The 21,042-nt window shown below is 47.0% G+C and overlaps 2 protein-coding genes across 4 annotated transcripts in view; both read left to right on the top strand.

The window, feature by feature from the left end:
- Positions 1-21,042, top strand: part of LOC133157241 (collagen alpha-1(I) chain-like) — a 337,276-nt gene that overhangs the window by 153,830 nt on the left and 162,404 nt on the right. The window lies entirely within an intron of this gene.
- On the top strand, positions 5,727-13,943 carry LOC133157248 (histone H3-like centromeric protein A). 2 transcript variants are annotated; one of them, XM_061283636.1, is made up of 6 exons: positions 5,727-5,971; positions 6,078-6,136; positions 12,217-12,430; positions 12,494-12,618; positions 12,702-12,776; positions 13,225-13,943. In XM_061283636.1, exons 3-6 carry the CDS (start codon positions 12,223-12,225, stop codon positions 13,348-13,350), a joined length of 534 nt encoding a protein of 177 aa, XP_061139620.1. In that variant the 5' UTR covers positions 5,727-5,971; positions 6,078-6,136; positions 12,217-12,222; the 3' UTR covers positions 13,351-13,943. The 2 variants fall into 2 exon arrangements, with proteins under 2 accessions (XP_061139620.1, XP_061139619.1); XM_061283635.1 differs by lacking the exon at positions 6,078-6,136 and having other exon boundaries at positions 5,731-5,971.

Raw genomic sequence — 21,042 nt, forward strand, 5'->3', positions numbered from 1 at the left:
GCCTTAAGACCCTCTGCACTGATTAACTAGTTGCTGAGGTGAACACCAAACTTGTCCCCTCCCACCCCCACCCTCTCAATAAATATGCCCTCGCAAGAGGTCTAAGTCATACTGCTCTTCAAGCATCTCTGTATCACACAGGGTGCTGATGGCATCTCCGCTTGCAAGCGTAAAATGGCCAAACTGTCTCACGTGCGGTTCTTGCAAAGAAGATAGAAGGTTTGTGTGTAATATATGTACTGATATGAATGAGACCCAAGACAACAGCTGTTGTTCACGTCTCTCTCTGTATTCAACTGCCGCGGCTCGTCTCCTGACGTCACACAACACAGTATGACATCCCTAACATCTCCCCTTTCATAGATGGCAACTTATACATGAAGATCAAAATTAAATTCCCACAACATGTCTCCCCCCTTGTCTTTACGTATCAGCAAACACTTAAACAACTCCTAACTCACATTTCAAAGAACAGTGTACAATAGGGGTGTAACGATACATCGATACACATCGAATAATCGATATAATGCTCTACGATTTATTGGCATCGATGCTAAACGTAAACATCGATCTATATCGCCGTGTTTGACCTCGGACATTAGACGCGACTTTATTTTGAAATCCAGTTCATTGTTGCTTGCTTCCTCTTTCCGGGAGCAGGGAGCAGTGCGCGGCGTTGTGTTGTGAGCAGAGCAGGCACGTGAAAGGGGAGTCGACAACTAGTACGCGGCTCCTGGGCTGGTGCTATGGCTAGTGTCCAAAAAGACAAAGAAATTTGCTCCCCTTTAGGCTTCAAGTCATTCGTTTGGAAGCATTTTGGATTCCAAAGAAAATATGGCTCAACGGACAAGACACGTGCAGTTTGTAAATCCTGCCATGCGGTGATCAAATATTCAGGGAGCACAAATCTCGCCGCATATTTAAAGAAAAAACACAACATCAAAGTTTAGTGTTAAAATAAGCACTTTGTATACTGCAATACTCTTGTAAATTCCTAAATATAGAGTTTGCAGTACCTTGTTGATTTTGCGTACGAATTGTTATAAATCAGGATATTGTTCTATATTTTTTATTAAAAAAAAAAAATCGATCGTAGAGCACTATATCGCGATATATCGTGAATGAATCGCAGCAGGCTTTAAGATATCGGCAAATATCAAATCATAGTTCTTTGTATCGATATTATATCGTATCGTGACAAAACCTGCGATTTACACCCCTAGTGTACAACATATAACTCACATTTCAAAGAACAGTGTACAACATATAATTTTTTACACATTCGTTTCCATAAACAACCCAATTGATCGCGAGGGCCCACAGTACCAACGCAGCTCACAAGTCCAGTCTCTTTGGCGCTCTTATAATCCTGCGCCCTGGCACAGGTGTATGTAGAGGCGATCCATTCTGAGGCTGGTGGACGTCACTCTGCAGTGCGAGCTCCTGAGCGACTGTGTCAGTGTCATCCGTAGTGTCAATCGCGGTGTCAGGTGGATCCCTGGGTTTGTCAGCTGGTGGGTTGTTGTGCTGCACTCCGTGCTGCCCCGGCATTGCGCCGTTACTCTCCGCAGGTCGCAGCCCCCCCCCCCCCCTTACGGCAGTACAGTGTCCCTTCGACGTCCACCAGGTATGACCTGGGGCCCACCAGCCGTAAGCATACTCCCCTCCGCCACCTGCCCATCCTGTCCCCAGGCAGGGGCTTCATCCTTATGTCCTGTCCGATACACAACTCAGGCAGATCTCTGGCCGATTTGTCATACCAGAGTTTGGCTGTCTGGTGTTTTACTCGCAGCCTGTCTAGAACCCCCGCCACCACACTCGGCTCCAAAAGTGTGTCAGCAACCGGGAGTGGCGTTCTCAGTCTGCGAGACATCAGTCTCTGCGCGGGACTCAGCATGCCTTCCGTAGGCGTGTTCCTCCACTGCAAGATGGCCAGCCAAGGGTCGGTCCCCGCCCTTGCTACCCTCTTGCACAGGTTCTTGACAATCTTCACGGCTGACTCAGCCTTCCCATTTGATTCTGGGTACCTGGGAGAGGATTTGATATGGTCAAAGTCCCAGTCTCTCGCAAACATCCTGAACGTTTCGCAGTCGAACTGGGCACCGCAGTCTGTAATTACCCAATCAGGCTGACCGTGCCGTGCAAACTGGGCCTTGCACCTCAGCACCGTGGTCTCAGCTGAAAGATCTGGGAGCAGCTCTACTTCTCAGAAATCCGAATAATGATCAACCATGATCAGAAAGTCCTTGCCAGCCTGCGTGAACAGATCCATGCTGAGGATCTGCCATGGTCGTGTAGGGAGTGCATGGGATATTATCGTCTCCCGCTGCTGTCGGTGTGCATATTCGTTGCAGGCTGAGCACTGGCTCACATAGTCCTTGATCTCACCGTGCATGTTGGACCAGTATTGCGTGTCTCTGGCCTGTCTGTAACAGGCATCTCCTCCGACATGGCTGGCATGGATGCGTTTCAACATTTCAGCACGCAATGATTTGGGCACTATAACTCGCTGACTCTTGAAAAGCACTCCATCCTGTGCGCTGATCTCATCCCTGATGGACCAGTATTCTCTGATTGCCAATGGAGTGTCCTCCCGGCGATCTGGCCAACCACGGAGCACCACCTCCTGCAACAGCTGAAGACTCCCATCACCCACTGTGTGCAATTTTATCTGCCTCAGCCGTTGGCTGGTGACGTTCAGATGCTCAGCCTGATTTATCTGTTCAGTGTTCACTTGTGCTCTCTGCATGCAGCAAACAGTCTGTTTCGAATATCTCGTGCCAGGCCCCTGCGGTGAAGCCGTGGCCCTACTCAAGGTGTCACTGAGGTGCATGTCGGGCCCTGGCTTGTACACCACCTTCAGATTGTATCCCTGTAGTGTGAGCAGCATGGTCTGGAGTCGTTTGGGCGCTGAGAGGAGTGGCTTGGTGAAAACGGAGACAAGTGGCTTGTGGTCGGTTTCCGCTGTGAACTCCCCCCGCCCATACAAATTCAAGATTCAAGAGTTTTTTATTCGCCATGTTTGAGCGTGCCAAACAAGGAATTTTACTTCGGTAAAACACACCCTCTGTTCAACATTTAGGTGACTAACAACACTCAGGACATGTGAAAAATGGCAAAAATGGTGTAGACAAATTCTAAAAAGGTGTGAAGAGCAGGATGTTATTGCACAGTAATGACTCTGAGACTCTAAGAGTGGTGTGAGTTCATCAGAGCAACAGCCTGGGGGAAGAAGCTGTCTCTGTGTCTGCTGGTTTTGGCGTATGTCACGTACTGGCGCCACCTGCGACAGGACCACGCCCCCCCATCAGCGGAATCGCCGCCACCTGCCACAGCCGCATGGACAGCGCTTCGACGCTCAGAACAGCACTTGCCCGCTGAAGGCCACTCCCCCTTCACACGAACTGCCCCTGTGCGTCTCCGCCGACAGCGTGAGGAGGGCGCTTGCCGCTATCAACATCCGTAAGGCGGCGGGCCCTGACAACATCCCAGGTCGAGCGCTGAAAGACTGCGCTGGTGAGCTGACGGATGTCTTCACAGACATCTTTAACACTTCCTTGCAGCAGGCCATCGTCCCGTCGTGTTTCAAAGCTGCCACCATCGTACCTGTGCCGAAGAAACCCGCTCCGTCCTGCTTCAATGACTACCGCCCCGTGGCACTTACGCCCATGATCATGAAGTGCTTTGAGCGGCTTGTCATGGAGCACATCCGATCCGTTCTCCCCCCCACCATGGACCCCTTCCAGTTTGCGTACCGAGCCAAACGGTCCTCTGAGGATGCCATCTGCTCTGCCCTCCACTCGGCCCTCACCCACCTGGAGAGAAGGGACTCGTATGTGAGATTGCTGTTTGTGGACTTCAGTTCTGCCTTCAACACCATTGTGCCACAACGCCTCATCAGCAAACTTGACACGCTGGGCCTCAGTACCTACCTCTGCAACTGGCTACTGGACTTCCTCTGTCAGAGGCCACACAGGTGGTACGTGTTGGCAACAAAATCTCCGCCAGCATCACGCTGAGCACGGGGGCCCCCCAAGGCTGCGTGCTCAGTCCGCTGCTCTTCACCCTCCTGACGCATGACTGCATTGCAACCCACAGCGACAACCGCATAGTGAAGTTTGCTGACGACACGACTCTGGTGGGTCTCACCACCAAGGGAGACGAGACTCAGTACAGGCTGGAGGTTGACCTTCTGACCACGTGGTGCAGGGACAACAACCTCCTGCTGAACGTCGACAAGACCAAGGAGGTTGTTGTTGACTTCCGGAAGGGTCACACCCAACACCTGCCGCTGACCATCGACGGTGCTGTGGTGGAGAGAGTGAACGGCGCCAGGTTCCTGGGGGTGCACATCAGTGAGTATCTCTCCTGGACCACCAACACCGCATCACTGGCGAAGAAGGCCCAGCACCGCCTGTACTTCCTGCGGAAACTCAGGCGAGCGAGCGCTCCTCCGGCCGTCATGACTACATTTTACCGTGGCACCATTGAGAGCGTCCTCTCCAGCTGTTTGGGGTGGCGGCTGCACTGACTACAACTTGAAGGCCCTGCAGCGCATAGTGAACACGGCTGGTAAGATTATTGGTGCTTCACTCCCCTCCTTGAAAGACATTTAGATCCCCCATCTCACCCGCAAGGCGACCACGATTATGAGTGATGTGAGTCACCCCGCTCACTCTTTTGTTTCTTCCGTTTGAGCTTCTGCCCTCTGGGAAGAGGTACAGGAGACTGCGCTCCCGCACCACCAGACTCAACAACAGCTTCATACTCCAGGCTGTTATCCTGAACTCTCTCTCCCCTTCTGCATAGCGTCCTGTACTTTTGCGCTATATTCTGACTGTCTGCTGTATGCAAACTTGCTTTGCGCTATATTCTGACTGTCTGCTGTATGCACACTTGCTCCATTTTTGCTCCTCTTATTTATTATGTTATTTGTTTATTTATTATTTATTCTTCACTTATTTATTCATTGTTTGTGCCTTCTTGTTTTTACTTTTTGTGTTGTTTACTTGTATGTAAATTGTGTACTATGTCTTGTCACCGTGGGATAGTAGGAACTGAACTCGCTTCCCCTTTCTGCGTAGCGTCCTGTACTTTTGCGCTACGCTTACTGTCTGCTGTATGCACACTGGCTCCGTTTTGCTCCTCTTATTTAATGTGTTATCTGTTTATTTATTATTTTTCCATCATTCTTATTATTTATTGTTTGTGCCTTCTTGTTTTTATATTGTGTCGTTTACTTGTATGTCTATCGTGTAATATATCTCGTCATCGTGGGATAGAGAAAACGTAATTTCGGTTCCTTTGTGTGTCTTGACTTGTGAAGAGATTGACAATAAAGCTGACTTTGACTTTATTGTCATAGCTTCGAATAAATCTCGGAATCTGTCATGAAAAAAACTACGTTAAAATAGTTTTTAAATTAATGCTACCACTGCGTAATATACTGAAATATTACATGAATAAATGTAGAGTTTCGCGGTATTAAAATTAAATAGTAAATATTCATATTTACTATTTTATTTAAGTAAGGACTATTTTGTATTCCCCAAATAGTGGTTGTGATCTGTCCCTACCATCCTTGTATAAACCTACGCCCTTTCTTTTTAATATTTTCTTTTTGTCATTGCATTATGATTTCCATATCTATGAATTTCTCTTGGAGACGGAAGTGAAGTATGAAGTGACTCTCTCTTGGTCACTTCTGATGCCACCCCGTCGAGTGGCGACAGTCGGGTTTTCAAGCACTCCCCGACACTGACGCCTCACTTAGCCCGCCCCCCTGAGTAGCACTGACGCTTCACGCTGATTGCTCGAAGGCTGAGGGACGCGACATTTGAATTTAGACTGGTTTTCTCCTCGATTTGGCTGCTTATAAAGTGAACTTTGCCACTTTTCTCGGACCTTCCCCGTGCACACCCTGGCAAGTTGAAGAGCCACAGCGACGACACGAGTTCAAAGGACAAAAAAGGTAAGTTGAAAAAATGCAAAGTTGTTTTTGCAAAGCTCACGTTGTAGCGGACGGTATAACGACGTCACAACACGTCGCCACCTCCTGACTTCTGAAATTTGAACAGCAAACAACCAAGTGAATAAAAAGAAGACACGCGCACTGAACTGAAAGGCAAACAAATTTGTAAGTATGTGAGACGACGAGAATACTGTCGTATGTCACATGACGTTTCTGCCTGCTTTCCGACTTACTACTCTAAACTCTACAGACAGAAAATGGCACTTTTGCCCCGTCCCAGACAGTTTTTCAGACGGCTGCAACAACATTCTATTCAGCATGTCGCTGCAATGTTTTAACTGCAATGTCACCTCACTTCTACAATTTTACACTAAAGCAATTTTACCTGGGGGTGGAAGCAGGTTCTACTGTGGGGGCTGTTATGTATGGCAAGCAATTTGATCATTTATTCCATATCCTCGATATTAGACAGTATTTTCCATTAGTTCGGTCTTTCTCAACATTAGTTGGACATTGAGCCACACGAGTTACGCACTTTGTCTTACGAGTTGCACAGAAACTCTAACCAGTCACTCCTTTTCAGCAACATGTAAATTAGTCAAACGTGAATTATTCTAACATGTTAACTAGTGACCTATGATTTTCTGCAGAAGTTAGCTAATAGGAGCTGAAATGCCCACCAGTTAACTAATGATAAATAAACCACTGACAAGTTAACTAGTGCAAGCCCATTGAAGCCGTGGTATCTAACTTGTAGAAAAATACTGGTTGACTAGTTATGCCCCAAATTGTGCACTAGTGCGACTTTTTCACTTAACCAGTTCTACTAGTGAGGTAAAAAAATGTACCGAATAGAACTAGTGGATGCCGACTTTACAGAAATATGGGTTACATGTCTGCTCGTGGCGGCTTGGTGAGGCACTGGGTAGCTCGTCCGCCTCACAGTTAGGAGGGTGCGGGTTCGATTCCACCTCTGGCCCTCCCTGTGTGGAGTTTGCATGTTTTCCCCGGGCACGCGTGGGTTTTCTCCGGGCACTCCGGTTTCCTCCCACATCCCAAAAACATGCTTGGTAGGCCGACTGAGCGCTCCTAATTGTCCCTAGGTGTGAGTGCGAGTGCAAATGGTTGATTGTCTCTGTATTTCCTGCGATTGGCTGGCAACTGGTTCAGGGTGTCCCCCGCCTGCTGCCCAATGATGGCTGGGATAGGCTCCAGAACACCCGCGATCCCCGTGGGGACTAAGCGGTTCAGAAAATGGATGGATGGATAGATGGATGGATGTTTACTCATGAATGCACAGATCACTTTGCTACGCACCATCTATTTTGACTTACAAGCTAACTAGTGAGGCTCAAAATGGTACCTTAGTACACGTTCACTAGCTGGTGTAATTTTAACCTCACTTGTCAACTAGTGAAACGTGTTTTCTTTCTTGTGAATTAGTTCAGTCCAGAGTGACTAGTTAAACGGATATACGCAGATAGTGAACAAATAAGGCATTTTGACTTACTAGTCAGACCGAGTGAGTCAGAAAGGAAAATCCCTTTGCATTTACTAGTTCATTAGTTAACATTTTGAACCCCACAAGTCAGATAGTGAGGCTGGGAAGATCCCAACTAATGGTACTAGTGGACATACATATTCCTTACTAGTGAACTAGTGAGCAATTCCGAACTTGACAAGTGAAATAGTGAGATAAAAAAAAAAAAAACATACCTGGTGCAACCAGTGTACCTTTGCATGATGTCAACATGTAAACTGTAGGATATGACCACCAGTATCATGTTCCAACATTTTTTACTCATCTTTTTAATCAATTTGCTTGTGACCAATAAAGAGATTACACTGTGAGGTCAAAATGTGACACATGCGCGTAAAATGTCTTTTTAGCTTACATGTTCACTAGTAAGTCAATTTTGAAGCTTTTTAGTCAGCCTACACTGCCCACGATGCATAGGACAGGGAGTATTACCTTTAAACAGCTAATTATGATGCATTTCGTCCGAGAAGGTTTTATTTTGAAAATATTACTGTTGTATGTAGGTCTACAATTATTATTCATTTTAACTGCCGCGACTATGCATTTAATTTAAAAATTACTATTGTATCTTTTTCTGCACTTTTTTTTAATTTTTATTTTTTTTTAATTTTAACTGCCGCGACTATGCAGTTAGGATGTGTGCATAAACAAAAATAAATGGGATCAGTCACGTGATGTCCGAAGTTCTTTTGGCAAGGTGTGGGACACAACCTTTTTGCATTTTGAATATGTTTTCATTTCATGAGACCTGGACTATGAATGGTCCTTCCCTGGAAAAAATAAGCATTTAAAGCAATGGTTATTAGAGTGACTCCGGCCGAATCAGCCACTACAGGTTAGTTAAAGGCCATATCATAGAAATGTGTCTTTAAACGTGTCTTAAATTTTTCTACTGAGGTAGCAGTTCTAATATCCATTGGTAGGGCATTCCAAAGCTCTGGAGCCCGAATAGAAAATGCTCTCGACCAGGGGTCACCAACACGGTGCCCGTGGGCGCCAGGTCGCCCGTGAGGACAGCATGAGTCGCCCGCAGGACTGTTCTAAAATTAGCTCAAATAGCAGCACGTGTCTGTGAGCTGCATCTATTTATTTTACAGTCAAACCTCGTTTTCCGAACGTCCATGTTCTCGAACAAATCGGAATTTGAACAAAAAATTCGAGATTTTTTTGCTTCGGTTGTTGAACAAGATTTGGAGGTCGAACTTCACGTGATGAGCCGGGAGGACCAGAGAAAACCCGACCGCGCGGCCCGGATGCCGACTGACTTCGTAGTTATTGTATTTTCGTTACTTTGAGGATTGTATTAACCCCTTATCATGCTTCCAAAGAAAGCAAGTGGGAGCAGTAAAGCCATCCTAAAACACAAAGACGCTCTTAAAGCAATGCGACAGTGAGCGCCCGGCCGGCTCGCTGTGGTTGCGCGATCGGCTCCATCTAGTGTGGAAACTGAGAAGCTGAGCTCAAGCTTCTTGTGCGGGCCATATTCAATTATGTTTTCAGAATTTGCTGCGGGCCAATAAAAACTGGACCGTTAGTTTGGACACCCCTAATTTAGAGCAAAGAACTGTGTAGTCTGCCTGATGCCATTGCCTTTGGTCTTTTCTGTTCCACATGTAGAGTTATGTAGCTTGTTAAGTCAACCATAATATCGGATCGGTATCGGGTATCGACCGATATGCAAAGCCACGGCATCGGTATCGGAACTGAAAAAGTCGGATCGGTGCATCTCTAACACATAGTGAAAGCTAAATTGAGCAAATTGGCTATTTCAGAAGTGTGTGTCAAACTGGTAGCCCTTTGCCTTAATCAGTATCCAGGAAGTAGCTCTCGGTTTAAGAAAGGTTGGTGACCCCTGCTCTAGACCCTGCAGACATTTTCTTGGCCCTCTGTGTCGCTAAAAGAGTAGCGTTTTGCGAACGAAGGTTACGAGACGGAACATAAGGAACAACTAGGTCGACGAGATATGAAGGCGCTAAGCCATGCAGGGATTTATATGTTAATAGAAGAACCTTGAAGTCGCATCTTAAATGGACCGGGAGCCAGTGTAAGTTGGCTAATATTGGGGTAATGTGATAACATTTTCTTGTCCGTGAGAGCAGCCTTGCAGCAGCATTTTGTACTAACTGTAGACTTTTGAAGCGGGACTAAGGAAGACCAGAGAATAATAAATTACAGTAGTCCAGGCGCGACTTGACAAACGCATGTATAATAGTAGCATTGAAAACTAATATTATATTTACGTATAATGTCCCCAAGCTGAATCATATAAATATTAAATAGAATTGGTCCCAGTACCGATCCCTGTGGGACACCACTCGTAACATTATAGAGCTCCGAGGACGTATTGCCATGGACCACTCGGTGCGTCCTGTCTGATAGATAGGAATAGAACCAGCCTAGTGCTGACCCTGAAATACCAACACAACTTTTAAGACGCCCTAATAAAATATCGAAGTCTACAGTGTCGAAGGCAGCACTGAGATCAAGTAGTAACAGTACAGATGAAGTGTTTGAATCCATAGCTGTGAGGAGATCGTTAGTCACTTTAGCAAGTGCTGTCTCAGTGGAATGATTAGCTCTAAAACCAGACTGAAAAGAGTCATATCGATTATTGGCGACCATGTAATCAATAAGCTGCTGCGCTACTACTTTTTCAAGAAGTTTTGGTATGAATGGGAGGTTTGAAACTGGCCTATAATTACTGAGACCATCCGGGTCAAGATTTGGTCGCTTAAGTAACGGTTTAATGATAGCGGTTTTAAAGGCTGTTGGCACTATCCCAGAAGAGACAGACAGATTGATTATATTTAAGACGGATGGTCCTAAAATTTGAAATAATTCTTTTAGTTTGGCTGGAAAAGGGTCGAGCAAACATGTTGTTTGTTTAGCCGCACTAACCAATTGTGTAAGCCTTTCAAGGGACACGCTTTTAAAATTTGAGAGGGTTATTGCATGATCATCAGCGCTGGTAAACGGCGGTCTCGACTGAGCGATTGGAATGGTATTCTTGATCTCGTCCCTAATGGATTCAATCTTGAGCAAAACATTTCATAAACTCGTCAGCTGAGTGGAAGGAACTATCGGGGTTCGGCTGGTGTAGAGTCAGTTTTGCCACTGTATCAAATAGGTGTTTAGGGTTGTTTTTATTGAGATTAATAACTTGCAAAAAATACAGAGTTTTTGCTAAGATAAGCGAATCTTTATATTTCAGGAGGCTATCCTGCCATGCCTGATGGAAAACCTCAAGTTTGAGTAAACGCCGTCTGCGCTCATGCTTTCGACATAATTGCTTAAGCGTACGCGTTTCATCTGTGAACCACGGAGTAGGCAATCTACGGCGAGTTTTCAGACGTAACGGCGCCACAGAGTCAATGGAATTTAACAATGTCGCATTGAATTCATTTGTAAGATTATCAATAGAGCCGATGTATGCGGGAAATATGGCGGTTGCCGGCGACAGTAACTCAGGGCAGTTGCAGTCATGGAGTTAAAATTACGGCTCCTATAATTCTGATTGCTCTCTTGTCTTTGACAAGGAACTAAAATTTCAAATTTTATTAAGTAATGATCAGACAGAACAGTAGTGTATGGCAGTACTGCTACATTTGAGGTTGCAAGTCCTCGGGATAATTCCAGATCTAAGGTATTTCCATTTTTATGCGTTGCTACCTGTACGGCTTGCGTAAAACCAAACGTATCAGTTAAAGTCTGAAACGCCGAAGTAAGTGGCTCTGACGGTAAATTCATGTGGATGTTGAAATCGCCCATGATAATTATATTATCCGCATTGGTTACTAGATCAGCCACGAATTCTGAAAATTCATCCAGGAAGCCAGAGTAAGCCCAGGGTGGACGGTAAACAACCACAAGATAAAATGACGGTAAAGCGGTGGATCGGACAGTGAGAACTTCAAATGTTTCAAATACGTTGATCGAACGAGGCCTAAATCTAAGCTCGAAATTTGAGATGAGGGCGACACCCCCACCCTTTTTTTGAGGACACTCCACATGCGAGCTGAAAATTTGGAGGCGAGGCCTCGTTAAGCGGCAGCAGTTCATTAGGTTTTAACCAGGTCTCGCAGAGACCAAAAACGTTTAGATTATGTTCCGTGATGAGGTCATTAACGAGAAGTGCTTTCGTATGAAGCGATCTAATATTCATTAAACCTAGTTTAAGTGTAATCGGTCCATCAGGGTGCGTATCTATCGAAGGATTTTTAAACGAGATGCGAGTAAGATTGTGTTCTCTAGGCCTGACATCACCTCTCAAATGTTTGCAGTGGGACAATCCGACCGTGGGAATTTGATAGTAAATATTTGTTACACATGTAAAATGATCTGAAACAGGCACCATTTCATCCGCAAAACTTAAACTATTAAACCAGAAAACCCGCGGTCCAATAGGGCGTACTGTCCTGTGTAGAGCAGAACAAACAGATTCAATATTTTGTCATGTAATGTTGTACCCTCGTGGTCTTCAGGCCAATGTTCATCTCGAATCCTTTTGAGGCTTTGGACAAGTTGAAGTTGAACAAGGTCTCTAGTCTATACAATTCATTAGTGATCGAAGTAGTTCAATGAGTTTGATTAGCGATTAGTTGTTGATGACTCGATTAATTGTAGCACTTGTAAAGTGGACATGCTATTGCGTTAGCTCTTTGTTGAGTGTTGTTGCGTGTCTTTCATGTACATATGTATGCTGTAGTCAGCCATGCGCCACAACTCCTCGTCCAGCCGAAGAAAAGGCGGCAATCCACGCCGCCGTCCTCCGCAGCCACTGCCTGGGCCATCCCCCAGTGTGCAATGCACATCCTCTGCGGCAGCCCCCAGACGGCGCCACCCGCCACAGTCACCGCAGAGGGCATCCCCCAGAGGGCGCCGCCCGCCGCAGTCACAGCAGCCGGGCCCATCTGGGAATAGTGAGCTCACTGCGCCGTTGTTCCATTTTGATGGCACGTTGCTAAAGGTTTTTGTATTTCCAGCTCAGCCACCTGCGCCGGCGCCCAGGAGGCGAAGGTACCGGCCAGGGACCAAGGCCCTAATGGAGATCCGCAAGTTCCAGAAGAGCACAGAGCTCCTCATCAGGAAAGCGCCCTTCTCTCGCCTGGTAAGGTGTTACCAGCTCACACGTTAGCCCGTAAGCTTGTCAGATCATTGCCTTGACATGTAGCCACCCTCCCACACACCCAGGTCCGTGAGGTGTGCCAGTCATATGGCAGAAGTGCCCTCAGATGGCAGGTCTTCGCCCTGATGGCCCTTCAGGAGGTAAAGTCGCCGGGGAGGTCCAAATGTCATACTAAAGTCTCTATCCTACTGAGCGACCAAGAATTGCGAGTGTTTTCAAATGGAGTGATTACTGCATTTTCGTTATGGTTTGTCAAAGGTCGCAAACGTTCGACAAACAGTGACCAAACGTTTGGCAAATGTTCACCTGTACTTTTCTTCCACGCGGGGGAAATTTTGAACAGGGAGTTTTTTACATGTTCAAAATTTTATTGCGACAACAAGAACTTCCTAAAAAGGTCGGTGAACATTTGGGACATTGAACGATCCCTGACCAACTTTGGCGTGTACGCAAGTGACAATCGGTGATGCCCCATTTCCGCCTGCCGACTCTCTGCAACCCAAAATATTCCGCTGCCCTTGCCGACGCCGGACGCAGCGGGACACTCGGGCCGGGTTACACATTGACGACTTGTTGGGATCTTTACAGGCGGCTGAGGCCTTATTGGTGTTGCTGTTCTCTGATGCCAACCTGTGCGCCATCCACGCCAAGCGGGTCACCATTTTTCCCCGCGATCTCCAGCTGGCCCGACGGATCCGCGGGCAAGATTTCTGATTAAGATGATAGCCGCGTGGTGACTCAAACGTTTCACAGTGACCACTCGACACAACCCAACCTTTGTAGTTGAAATCGACTTAAATACTGTTGTTTGCAGGGATTGTGTTTTATATATAGTGAAGTGTTTGTGTTTTATATCTAAAGTTATGTGACAAGAGTGGATAATTTCTTGGCCCTGCCCACTTCATCTCCAGGCAACCAATTATGTGAGTGCTAAGCTTCACTCTGTAGTGTCATCCACGCGCGTCACCGTTTTTCCCCGCGACATCCAGCTGGCCTGATGTACCCGCGGGCAAGATTTCTGATTAAGATGATAGGCCCATGGTGACTCTAACGTTTCACGGTCACCACTCGACTCAACCCAACCTGTATAGTAGAAATCCTCTTCCATTACTGTTTGCAGTGTTTGTGTTTTATCGATAGTGCAGTGTTTCTGTTCTGTATATAAAGTTCCGTGATGTGTGTTCATCGTAAGACAAAGTATTTTCATTAAAATACAAATATTTCTAAAAAACAAAATATTTTTGGTACTATTGAGAGCTTACCTAAGTAAATTTTTTTACATCAGAAAAATAAACATTTCAATATTATTGTGCGGTTAGTTGTTAATCTTGATGTGAATTGAATGAGCAAACACTAACAAACAAAACTAATTTATCTATTGAGGCACAATATTACATTACAGTGTCAATATTGTAGTCGACCACTCCAGATTGCCCGTAGGTTGTGGTTTTGAGCTCGAAAGGTTGCCTGTGTGCCCTGCAATTGGCGTTCGGGGTGTCCCCCGCCTACTGCCCGAAGTCTGCTGGGTTAAGCTCCAGCATACCAGCGAAGCTTGTGTCAAAAAGCAGTTCAGAAAAACGATGGATAGATAGATAGATGGATGGATATTATAGTACCGTTATTTTCTTTATTACGTTGTGTCGCAGACCCGAGCCGATCTGAACCACCGAGTCAATGTGGTTGTCAAGCCTGAAGCCATCCGTGTGTGAAATAGGGTAATGAGATATAAAGTCATTAAAAAAGTCCCAATAATCGCCACACACACATCTGGGTGTGGTGAAATTTGTCCTCTGCATTTAGCCCATCCCCGTATGATTTTGATCCATCCCATGGGGGAGAGGGGAGCAGTGAGCAGCAGCGGTGCTGCGCTCGGGAATCATTTGATGATCTAACCCCCCAATTCCAACCCTTAATGCTGAGTGCCAAGCAGGGAGGCAATGGGTCCCATTTTTATAGTCTTTGGTAGGACCCGGCCGGGGTTTGAACCCACAACCTTCCAATCTCATGCCGGACACTCCACCACTTGGCCACTGAGCTTTTTTATTTATTTTTTTCTAAAACATCCATCCATCCATTTTCTGTACCGCTCTCTCCCCACGGGGGTCGCGGGCGTGCTGGAGCCTATCCCAGCCGTCATCAGGCAGTAGGCGGGGGACACCCTGAACCGGTTGCCAGCCAATCGCAAGGCACACAGAGACAAACAACCATTTGCACTCACACTCATACCTAGGGACAATTTGGAGTCTTCAATCGGCCTACCAAGCATGTTTTTGGGATGTGGGAGGAAACCGGAGTGCCCGGAGGAAACCCACGCGGGCCCAGAGAGAACATGCAAACTCCACACAGGGAGGGCCGGAGGTGGAATCGAACCCGCACCCTCCTAACTGTGAGGCGGACGCGCTACCCAGTGCGTCACCGAGCCGCCCCTTTCTAAAACAAAGTAAAGAAAAAAAAGATCCACACTCTATTCCAGAAGATGGCGGTAATGCACCTAAGGTTGTTTGCTACCGCTACAAAACAAGAAGAAGACATTACCCACTCTACAACTAGCACTTGAAAATAATTGCCGTGTCAAAATTCACAGGCTGAATGTTGTTGTAACGTCGGTGTGTGTTGTGATCTCGCAACATGAACAACGTGGCTTCATTTGTGTTGATTTGGAGTCACGTCACCTCTGCCGGTAAGATCGCGAACTAAAGAGAAAATGTTAATGAATGTTAGAAACACACAGTCTTAGTAAAGTTTTCGAACAACCTTGGCGCACACGGTACCTTGTGTGTCCTAACCACAGCTAGTTTCCAGTCATGACTGTCCGTATGTTAGACATGAAATCAGGCTTTTGAGTAATCATGAATTTGCTAATGCCTCCATAGCCATAGAAATGAAGTCAGGCATCAGCCACAACGTCATTTCTTATTCAATGCTGGTTTATTACCGCTGCGATGCAGTGCTGGCTCTACGCAGGGGAGGGAGGGGGCAACGCCCCCTCAAAAAGATGTCCTGCCCCCTCAAATCAAACTTTTAGAAGTGAAAAATCCGCTGATAGAAACACACGTTAATCGGCCACCTCTCTTCTCTCATGTCACCAGACACCAGGAAGTAACCGTTGCGCATCAGACTTTGCAGGAACCCCGCTTGGGATCTCAACAGCAAACCATTGTTCTTACAATAAGATTTTCTTCTTGTTTTATTTTCATTGTTCGGGAGCTTTCATTGAGGAGCGATCTTGTCGACGAGCGATCACGCCGAGGCTTCTTCCCTGTCGGGAAGTCGCCGAGCCACCAAACATCGGAGCCTTCCAGCGCCATCGGCTCCGCGGCCGGCGTTGGATTTTGCTCCAGCGAGTCCAGACCCGTGGCCCCGCTGGGGTTCCTCCCGGCGCCATCAGACTCGCGGCAGCATTAGGGTCCCACTCCAGCGTTGCCGGATTCGCGGCCGTCGCCGGACTTCGAGCCAGAAACGCTGGACCCGCGGCCGTTGCCGGACTCCGTCCCAGCAACGCCGGACCTGCGGACGTCGGCGGACTGCGTGCCAGCAACGCCGGACCCGCGGCCTTCACCGGACCTCTACCCACCTGCGCCGGACCAGCGATCATCCCCTCAGGAGCCCAGCTACCACCTGGCCCAGTAGGCAAACGCCATCAGCCCCACGAGGACACCCACCATCAGGCCTAGTAGGCTAACACCACCAGCCCAGGAGGAGAGCTACCATCAGGTATAGGTTGATAGCCGTGATGGCCATGAAAGTGCTTCAGAAGGACATGGAGGAGCTGAAGTTATCAATGAAAGTGATGTCTTCAAATGTGGAAACTATAATGAGGCAACAGGCGATTATTACAGAGCTGATGGGAGAGGTGAAGCAGCTCAAACAATTAAACATTGAACAAAATAAGAAAATTGTCAGCCTGGAAAATAGATTAGACAATTTGGAGCAGTACTCAAGAATGAGCGATGTCATCATCACAGGTTTAAGGATCAAACCACGGACCTACCACCAGGCTGTGAAAGGCCTTGCTTCAGAGGATAATCCTGAACATGAGGAGACAACAGAGGAGAAGGTAAAAAGTTTCCTCCAGAGTAAAGACATCGCCATTGACATTGTTAATATTGAGGCATGCCACACTCTGCCAACTAAGAGTCTAAAAAGTAAGCCTGTCATACCATCTATAATTGTCCGATTTACAAACAGGAAAAGTAAGATAAATCTGCTCAAACAAGGTAGAAAACCAAAAGGCACGAACGTGTACATTAATGAACACCTCACCAAGAAAAATGGTGAAATAGCTAAGAAAGCAAGAGATCTTAAGAAAAGCGGTAAAATACAGTCCACTTGGACTGCTGGTTGTAAGGTGTTCATCAAACCAGTTGGGGCAGCAGAAAGTTCTCATGGTCTCTGCATCAGTGCCATAGAGCAACTTAAGAGGTATGAAAAAGACTAGTAACCTGTACATTATTCTGCTGAACCTTAAGTTGTGGTACCTTTAGATCATGGAATGTAAAAAACCTGGTGAAATTATCAACCCACCATGAACCGTACTGACTAGAGATGCACCGATCCGATATCTGGATCGGATATCGGCCCCGATATCAACAAAATAGATGGATCGGGTATCGGACAATACAGCCGATCTGTGAGCCGATACTTTCCTTAATCTATTGGGACGCGGGCTACGTCATACGTCAGCAGCACGTGTGCCGCATGCCACGAGAGTTTTCTAAACAAACGCAAACATGGAGCGAACGTTCGCTTCTCTTCCCCGGGTTGCCAAGCGGACGTCAAACCCTGCGCGTTCGCTTCTCTTCGGGTTGCTGATGGGACGTCAAAGGCTGCGTTTTCGCTTCTCTCCCGAATGGGGGGGGGGCGGAGGCTAATCGGATGTCAAACGCTGCGTGTTTGCTTCTCTTCCGGGGGGGTGTTAATGGGACGTCAAACGCTTTGTGTGGCGGGCTCCATCTAGTGTGGAAACTGAGAAGCTGAGCTCAAGCTTCTTGTGCGGGCCATATTCAATTATGTTTTCAGAATTTGCTGCGGGCCAATAAAAACTGGACCGTTAGTTTGGACACCCCTAATTTAGAGCAAAGAACTGTGTAGTCTGCCTGATGCCATTGGCTTTGGTCTTTTCTGTTCCACATGTAGAGTTATGTAGCTTGTTAAGTCAACCATAATATCGGATCGGTATCGGGTATCGACCGATACGCAAAGCCGCGGCATCGGTATCGGTATCGGTATCGGAACTGAAAAAGTCGGATCGGTGCATCTCTAGTACTGACCAATGCCTTTCTTTTCCAACTGATGTGTTTAACAAATAAGCACTGATAACTGAAAATGAAGAACTTGATTTGAAAACATTTGACTTCACTGACCATAAGGGATTTGACATAGAGAACAATATTGATCCTGTGAATAACGTCTTCATCAACTACACTCAAAGGAACAGCAAATACTATACTGTAGAGCAATTTAACAAGAATGTAACAACAAATAGAGCAATATCAATTATACATTTTAATAGTAGGAGCCTGAAAGCAAACATCTCTAAGATCAAACAATGTTTAAAAGATATGAATAATCCGTTTACTGTAATTGCAATATCTGAAACCTGGTTAAAGGAAGATCAGTCTGAAAATATTGACATAGAGGGGTATGAGAGTTATACATTAAATAGGAAGGTAAAAAGATGTGGAGGAGTTGCTCTATTCGTAGATAAAAATTATAAGGGTAAGATAGTAAGAAGTATGTCTTAAGCAATAGATAATATTATGGAATGTATTACAATTGAAATAGAAATGGAATCATCCAAAAACATTCTGGTAAGCTGTGTATACAGATGTCCAGGTTCATGTATCGAGACATTTAGTGAACTATTATCAGGAATGTATGAAAGGAAAATCTATACGAAAATGGTGTACGTCTATGGCGATTATAATATAGATCTATTGAACCCACTTCAGCTGACTCCAGTAACAGAATTTATTAACTTAATGTACAGTATGAGTCTCTACCCTGGAATAAGCCGTTCGACTAGAATTACATCTCACAGTGCCACAATAATTGATAATATATTTACAAATGTAATTGAAAAGAAAGTTAAAAACTGGACTGATAATAAATGATTCAAGCGACCACCTGCCAGTGTTTGCAGTGATCCAGGACTGTACAAAGAAAAAAAAGGATGCTATAACTTTTAAAATGTGTAGAATGAACTCTGGTAATTCATTTAACTCATTCAAAAATGACCTTTTAAAACAAGACTGGAAAAAGGTATATGTGGGTGATGTAAATGAAGCCTACAACACATTCATGGCCATTATATCCGAACTTTATGATAAAAACTGTCCTCTTGTAAAGAAAGCAGTTAAACTAAATTCAGTGGAAAAAACATGGCTGACAAAGGAAATCTTAAGTGCTTGCAAGAAGAAAAACCTATTATACAAAGATTTCTTAAAGATAAGAACAAAGGAAGCTGAATTAAAATATAAGATCTATAAAAACAAATTCTTCCCATGGGCTCACCACCTGTGGGAGGGGCCAAAGGGGTCGGGTGCAGTTCGAGCTGGGCGGCGGCCAAAGGCAGGGACCTTGGCGGTCTGATCCCCGGCTGCATAAGCTGGCTCTTGGGACATGGAATGTCACCTCTCTGGCTGGAAAGGAGCCCGAGCTGGTGTGCGAGGCAGAAAAGTTCCGACTAGATATAGTCGGACTTGCCTCAACGCACAGTTTGGGTTCTGGTTGCTCTGGAGTTGCCCACGGTGAGAGGCGTCGAGCAGGTGTGGGTATACTTATTGCCCCCCGGCTGGGCGCCTGCACATTGGGGTTCACCCCGGTGAACGAGAGGGTAGCCTCCCTCCGCCTTCGGGTGGGGGGACGGGTCCTGACTGTTGTTTGTGTCTATGCACCAAACGGCAGCTCAGAGTACCCACCCTTCTTGGAGTCCCTGGAGGAAGTGCTGGAGAGCGCTCCTTCTGGGGACTCCATCCTTCTACTGGGTGACTTCAATGCTCACGTGGGCAATGACAGTGAGACCTGGAAGGGCATGATTGGGAGGAACGGCCCCCCCCCAATCTGAACCCGAGCGGTGTTCTATTATTGGACTTCTGTGCTCGACACGGATTTTCTATAATGAACACCGTGTTCAAACATAAGGGTGTCCATGTGTGCACTTGGCACCAGGACACCCTAGGCTGCAGTTCGATGATCGACTTTGTAGTCGTGTCATCGGATTTGCGGCCGCATGTTTTGGACACTCGGGCGAAGAGAGGGGCGGAGCTGTCAACTGATCACCACCTGGTGGTGGGTTGGCTCCGATGGTGGGGGAAGATGCCGGTCCGACCTGGGAACGTCTGGTGGAATCCCCTGTCAGGAAGAGCTTCAACTCCCACCTCCGGCAGAGCTATTCACACGTCCCGGGGGAGGCGGGGGACATTGAGTCCGAGTGGACCTTGTTCCGCGCCTCCATTGTTGAGGCGGCCGACCGGAGCTGTGGCCGTAAGGTCATTGGTGCCTGTCGTGGCGGCAATCCCCGAACCCGCTGGTGGACACCGGCGGTAAGGGATGCCGTCAAGCTGAAGAAGGAGTCCTATCGGGCCGTTTTGGCGTGCGGGACTCCGAAGGCAGCTGACAGGTACCGGATGGCCAAGCGGAACGCGGCTTCGGCGGTTGCTGAGGCAAAAACCCGGACGTGGGAGGAGTTTGGCGAGGCCATGGAGAATGACCTCCGGACGGCTTCGAAGAAATTCTGGTCCACCATCCGGCGTCTCAGGAGGGGGAAGCAGTGCAACATCAACACTGTTTACAGTGGAGATGGCGTGCTGCTGACCTCGACTTGGGACGTCGTGTGTCGATGGGGAGAATACTTCGAAGACCTCCTCAATTCCACCGACACGCCTTCCATTGTGGAAGCGGGGCCTGGGGACTCTGAGGCGGACTCTCCAATCTCTAGGGTCGAAGTCACCGAGGTAGTTAAAAAACTCCTCGGTGGCAGGGCCCCGGGGGTGGATGAGATCCGCCCGGATTTCTTAAGGGCTCTGGATGTTGTGGGGCTGTCATGGCTGACACGTCTCTACAACATCGCGTGGACATCGGGGACAGTGCCTCTGGATTGGCAGACTGGGTTGGTGGTTCCCCTCTTTAAGAAGGGGGACCGGAGGGTGTGTTCCAATTACAGGGGAATTACACTCCTCAGCCTCCCTGGTAAGGTCTATTCAGGGGTGCTGGAGAGGAGGGTCCGTCGGGAGGTCGAACCTCGGATTCAGGAGGAACAGTGTGGCTTTCGTCCTGGCCGTGGAACAGTGGACCAGCTCTTCACCCTCAGCAGGATCCTCGAGGGTGCATGGGAGTTCGCCCAACCAGTCCACATGTGTTTTGTGGACTTGGAGAAGGCGTTCGACCGTGTCCCTCGGGAGGTTC

The sequence above is a fragment of the Syngnathus typhle genome, linkage group LG7 (genome assembly GCF_033458585.1).
Source record: "Syngnathus typhle isolate RoL2023-S1 ecotype Sweden linkage group LG7, RoL_Styp_1.0, whole genome shotgun sequence".
NCBI classification, from domain to species: domain Eukaryota; kingdom Metazoa; phylum Chordata; class Actinopteri; order Syngnathiformes; family Syngnathidae; genus Syngnathus; species Syngnathus typhle.

What these genes read in the sequence shown, in the direction of transcription:
- LOC133157248 (XM_061283636.1), top strand. Translation starts at nt 12,223, where the DNA reads ATGCGCCACAACTCCTCGTCCAGCCGAAGAAAAGGCGGCAATCCACGC. An exon ending in AAGCGCCCTTCTCTCGCCTG is followed by an intron (nt 12,619 to 12,701) that starts GTAAGGTGTTAC and finishes CCACACACCCAG; the next exon opens with GTCCGTGAGGTGTGCCAGTC. An exon ending in CCCTGATGGCCCTTCAGGAG is followed by an intron (nt 12,777 to 13,224) that starts GTAAAGTCGCCG and finishes GGATCTTTACAG; the next exon opens with GCGGCTGAGGCCTTATTGGT.